This window comes from Girardinichthys multiradiatus, chromosome 13 (assembly GCF_021462225.1).
Source record: "Girardinichthys multiradiatus isolate DD_20200921_A chromosome 13, DD_fGirMul_XY1, whole genome shotgun sequence".
Taxonomy (NCBI): domain Eukaryota; kingdom Metazoa; phylum Chordata; class Actinopteri; order Cyprinodontiformes; family Goodeidae; genus Girardinichthys; species Girardinichthys multiradiatus.
Window position 1 is genome coordinate 42,777,996 of NC_061806.1, and position 6,000 is coordinate 42,783,995.

General features: G+C 41.3%; 1 protein-coding gene across 1 annotated transcript; it reads left to right on the forward strand.

Moving 5' to 3' along the window:
- The first annotated feature begins 2,278 nt into the window (after positions 1-2,278).
- On the forward strand, positions 2,279-6,000 carry LOC124879646 (free fatty acid receptor 3-like). Its single transcript, XM_047384341.1, has 2 exons — positions 2,279-2,912; positions 4,596-6,000. Exon 2 carries the CDS (start codon positions 4,633-4,635, stop codon positions 5,608-5,610), a length of 978 nt encoding a protein of 325 aa, XP_047240297.1. The 5' UTR covers positions 2,279-2,912; positions 4,596-4,632; the 3' UTR covers positions 5,611-6,000.

Sequence of the window (6,000 nt, forward strand, 5' to 3'; positions counted from 1 at the left end):
GTGTTCAATGACATCCGTATAAATGCAGACTGTGGAAGAACCACAGTGCTGGTATTATTGGACCTTACAGAACAACAGAACAACAGCATACAGATGTTGCAAATGCACCTTTTCTATTAGATATGTGTATATTGTACATTGTAAATTATAAATATGTTTATTCTGTAATGCAAAAAACAGAACAAAAGAGCAAAGTGTACCAGAGTCAAATTCCTTGTTTGTATGCACGAACTTGGCAATAAAGCTGATTCTGATTCTGATTAATCGTGTCAGTAGATAACTTTACATCAGAGACACAAAAATAACATGTGGCGTTCCCCAAGGGTCCATCTTAGGGCCCCTTCTATTCAATATCTACATGCTCCCCCTAACTCAGATTTTAATAAACAACAACGTAAGTTATCATAACTATGCAGACGACACACAGCTATATGATACGATGTCACCAGATGACCATGAACCCATTCAAGCGCTGGGTAAATGCTTAGAAGAAATCAATGCATGGATGGGCCTAAATTATCTTCAGCTGAATCAAAACAAAACTGAAGTAATAATCTTTGGACCAAAGGAAGAGCGTTTAAAAGTTAGCACACAGCTTCAGTTAATACAGCTAGAAACCACCAGTCAGGCTGGAAACCTGGGTGTAGTGATGGACTCAGACCTGAACCTTCAGAGGAACATAAAGACAGTAACAAGGTCGACCTTCTATCACCTAAAGAACATCTCCAGGATTAAAGGACTAATGTCTCAGCAGGACCTTGAAAAACTAATTCATGCGTTCATCTTTAGTAGAATTGATTACTGCAACGGTGTCTTCACAGGTCTGCCTAAAAAGTGGATCAGACAGCTGCAGTTGATCCAGAACGCTGCTGCCCGCGTCCTCACTAGAACTAAGAAAGTGGAGCACATCGGCCCGGTTCTAAAGTCCCTACACTGGCTCCCTGTAGCTCAGAGAATAGACTTTAAAATACTTCTGTTAGTCTATAAATTACTGAATGGCTTAGCACTAAAATACATTACAGACTTGTTGTCAGTGTATCAACCACCCAGACCTCTCAGGTCTTCTGGCTCAAATCTACTCTGCAGAACCAGAACCAGAACCAAACATGGAGAAGCAACTTTTAGTTCTTATGCTCCACTAATCTGGAATAAACTCCCAGAAAACTGTAAAAGCGCCGAAACCCTAAGTTGCTTTAAATCAAGATTAAAAACTTATTTGTTTAGAGCGGCCTTTGACTGGGCCATCTAAACATTATTAGTTACGTTTTCAGTCCAATTTTCCTTTCATTTTCTTATCCATCATTCTATTTTCTATGTTTTATTTTTATTTTATTTAAATTACCTCTGTTGTTTGATTTTCTGTATAATTGTAATGTTTTTCCTTATGTACAGCGCCTTGAGTGCCTTGTTGCTGAAAAGCGCTATATAAATAAACTTGACTTGACTTTCTTATCAAACCAGTTATACCGGCTGCTCCACCATCAAACCCAGTGCCCCAGCTTCAGGTCGTTCATGACAACCATTGGGCCATTTATAATTGTAATGTGTTTCTATAAACATTCTTTTCTAACAAAAAGGAAACATTAGAACTTATACTTTATTTTACTATAGTATAAATGGGAAAAACAGCTATGAATCATATTAATAAAGGTTATTTCTAACAAGCTGTTATATTGTAGCATAGCGTAGCATACCATATCTTAGATAGGTTTAGTTTAGCTTATTTTCTCTTAGTTTAGTTTGCTTTATTTGAACTGATTTTCCTGTTTTTTCTAAACTTAGTTTATCACATGTTGAAATTCCTTTACACTGACCTCCACTGAGTGCATTTTATCCTAGTTTTTATTCTCTTTCTTTGTATTAGCTTACTGTATTATTTTTACTTAGTTCCTTATTTTGCTTTTCATTCACATTATATTAGTTTACCTTAGCCTAATTCAGTTTTCCTACTTTAGTTCAACTTAACTCCATTTAACTTAGTATTATATTACTTTTCTCGTATTCATTTAGTTTACCTGACCTTTCTACTTTACTAGTCAAGCTGGCATTAGTTTATTTCAGCTTAGTTTACTTGATCTTTTATTTCTATCTTAGCATCACTGAGCCTTTTTAATTGTCTTTTATAAGTTTAGCTAGTTTGACTTTATTTCAGGTTTTTTTGCAAACCTTAATCATCTAATTGTATTGTAACCATTTCTACCTTAACTTTTCAGTTGACCTTATCCTGCCTCACCTAATAAAACCTTAATGTGCCTCATCTTATTTTGTCTAGGATTAATTTAACTAATCCTGTTTTAGTCTGGCTCATATTACCTCAGTTTAGATTAGTTAAACACATTTTAGTAAATCTTTGCTCGGTTTTCATCAAAGATAAAAAAATGATCAAGAAATAAAACTACAAAATCACAGAAGTGCCAATTAAACAATCAGTAAATACAACTACAACAATTTGAGTGCAGTAGATCACAGATGGTTAACTCAAACTGGACCCACATGTTTGATTCCCATCCTGTATTTAATGCAGGTATGCAACAACTCTTGGTTTTTATCTTAATAAAAACATAAGTACTGTTTGTCCAGTATTCCTGGGATCTGGTGAACAAAAATGGTCCCGAGCAAAATTCTGAAGTTACCTTAAAAGTTTGGCCTCCAGTGGTCACCAAGGTCGTCTCCTATCCGTCTTACAGCGATTTTCACACGACCACATCCTATGATAAACTGCATCACCCATGTTCTCCCTTTGGTTGCTGGGAGACCATGTTTAGAGAACAGATTGCGTCCTGAAGTTGATTAAATTTCCGCAGTTGGAGCATATTAAGCATCGTCTTGAGTTTCGACTAAACAGTCTGACTCCTGAAACTGAAGCCAGCGGTCGCAGGGATGGAGAGTTTGGATTTTCGACCTTGATCAAGGTAAAAACATCTGTGCATCATTTAATTTCTTCTTGGTGGAGCTTTGTTACTGAAATTGTGTCTGAAAGCTGCAACATTTCCAGTGTGCAGCCTGATTGGTTTCCTGATGGCTGTACTGTCATCTTCATCTTTAACCTGTTCGATGATGCTGTTCAGTTGTTTTTATGGAGCAAAGGTGAAGAAGAGGAGGATTAGAAAACAGCTGATGAGAGAAGCATCTGAGGAAGTCTGGTGTCTCGCTTCTGTTTTCAGTTTTTTTTAATCATCTTCAAAGATCTGTAAAAAATATGGTTTTGTGCTTTTAAAGACTAAGCACAGATTTGACCCGGTTCTGTTTGGTAGCTGGCTATGGAGTATTTCACTTTCAGTAAATTTTCACCATTTCTCTCCTAAATGAAGCATTAATATTTCCCCAAACTCCAATTAAACCAGGTGAATCTGGGCAGTTCTTCAGTACCACGCCACATTAGTCAGAACCACAGCTTGACGTGATGATTATTCTGGATCTAAGCTTTTAGGGCAGATTCCTTGAGGAAGCGGGTGTCAAAGTGGGTCAATGTCAAACCTACAGCCCAACCTGTGGAGCTTCTGTTGGCAGCATTTATCCCACACAGATATATTTAATTTATATTCTGTTTATTTTGATGATTCAGGTTCACATCTGATGAAAACAATATTTCTCAGAAAAACATCAAAGAAAAGATATTTAATCCAGAAATGTGGAGCTAATGAACAGCACCTCCGTCTTCTGTACAGCATCTGGACTCAACACTGGATCTGGGCTCCTTTTGCATGAATTACTGCATCAATGCTGTGTGACATGGAGGAGATCAGCCTGTGGTTCTGCTGAGGTGTTCTTGAACCCCAGGTTACTTTGATGGGGATCTTCAGGTCATCTGCATTGTTGGTTCTGGTGTCTCTCATCTTCCTCTTGACAGAACTCCATAGCTACTCAATGAGGTTCTGGTAAGACCAACGTGTTGGCTAGTCAAACACAGTAACACCATGGTCATTGGACCAGCTTTTGGTACCTTTGGCAGTGTGGACTGGTCCCAAGTACTGCTGGAAAAAGCTTGTCAGCAGGAGGAGGCATGAAGTGTTCTAAAATGTCCTGGTGGATGGTTGTGTGGACTTCAGAAAACCCAGTGGACCAGAACCAGTAGGTGACATGGCACATGTGTAGGATCCGTCTGTGTGTTGTGGTTCTGGATGCGCTGACTCCAGCCTCAGTCCAATCCTTGTGAAGCTTCCCCAAATCCCTAAATGCAGTTCTCCCTGCCGCTGGTTCTGTTTTTCCTACCACACCTTTTTCTTCCACTCAACTTTCTTGGAATATGCCTGGATACAACTCTTTTTGAACAATCAGCTTCTTTAGCGAAGACCTTTTGTGGCTTTCCTTTGTGGAGGGCGTTAATTACTGTCTTCTGGACGTCTGTCCAGTCAGCAGTCTTCTCTATGATTGTTTAAGCCTAAAGCTGAATGTTGGGTTATCAGCTGAAAGGCTGAATCTTAAATCTTTACAGAAAACACTGAAGAGTATCACTCTGTGTGGAATTAAGCTATATGAGAAATAAATGTACTTTTTGATATTTGAATTCGTCAGGACATGTCTGTGTTTCCCCCCAGACTGCAGCAGATGATGATCTTAACTCATCAGATCTGATTTTGTTTTCTTTCACGCAGCTTCTCTGAAAACGTGTCCCTGATCTGAGCAGCCGCCATGTTTTACAGTCGCCTGCTGCTTTCTGTCTACATCCTCACCTTCCTGTTTGGGGTCCCTGCCAACATCCTGTCCTTCATCACCCTCTGCCGGAAGGTGTTTCGCAAGGGGGTGCCCATCGATGTCCTCCTCCTCAACCTCACCATCTCAGACCTAATTTTTCTGGCCTTCCTGCCATTTAAAATGAAAGAGGCGTACGACAACATGGCGTGGCTGCTGCCCTACTCACTGTGTCCACTGACTGGGTTTATCTTCTACGTCACCATCTACAACAGCACGCTGCTGCTCACAGCTGTGAGCGTGGAGCGTTACCTGGGCGTGGCCTTCCCCCTCAGATATTCTGTGTGCCGCCGGCCTCGCTACGCTATGTGGGCCTGCTTTACCTTCTGGGTGTTGACCTCCTGCAACCTCAGCATCGTCTACGTCCTGCCGTACTCTCAGTGGAGTTACGGCAGCAACACCAGCAGTCCTGTCCAACCTCCACCCACCTGCTACTTGAATTTCTCAAAGGCTGAGCTCGAAATCCTGCTGCCTGTTCGTCTGGAGCTCTTCCTTGTGCTCTTCTGCATCCCCTTCATCATCAGCTGCTTCTGCTATGTCAACTTCATCCTCATCTTGTCCCGCCTTCCCAGCATCAGCCGGAGAAGGAGGCTGCGATGCATTGGCCTGGCACTCGGGACGCTGATAGTGTTCACCGTCTGCTTTGTGCCTTACAACGCTTCCCACGTGGTGGGCTTCGCCCAACAGGAGAGCCAGGAGTGGAGGAACCTGGCGCTGCTCTCCAGCACCCTCAACGCCTGCCTGGATCCATTTATCTTCTACCTGTCATCAGCAGCAGTCAGGAGCATGCTAAACCGCTGCTTCAGGAGGATCACGGCCAAGATGCACATTCTGGGGTGTGCGCATCCTGGAACTCCTCACCGTCTTCAACACCAACTGTCGAGGTGTGAAAATTACAAGGCAGAAGCTCCACCCTGAAGAACCTGACACAATTTACACATTTATAGCTTTAAAGAATGTCGTTCATGATAAAGATGTGGATAAAGTGAAGCTCCTGAGAGCGATCTTCTGCAGGCTGTTCTTAACCCAGTAACCTTCCAGTATGAGCAGTTGATTTTGTTTGTGCTGATTCTGCTTTTCTAAGCAGCAAATCCAAAGCTGAGACTGAGTGATCCTCTGTTCTAGGACTGCACGGTACTAAGAAAACATGCCATACGCAACACTGTTGGTGAATGCTGCGACATAACGACATGAGTTGCTATAAATAAACAGATAATTCAAGTTTTAATGTCTGTCTGCTGTGGGTTCATGGCAAACATCAACCCAAGGTTATGAGTTGTTTGGAAAAATACTGGAAAAATTATTAAA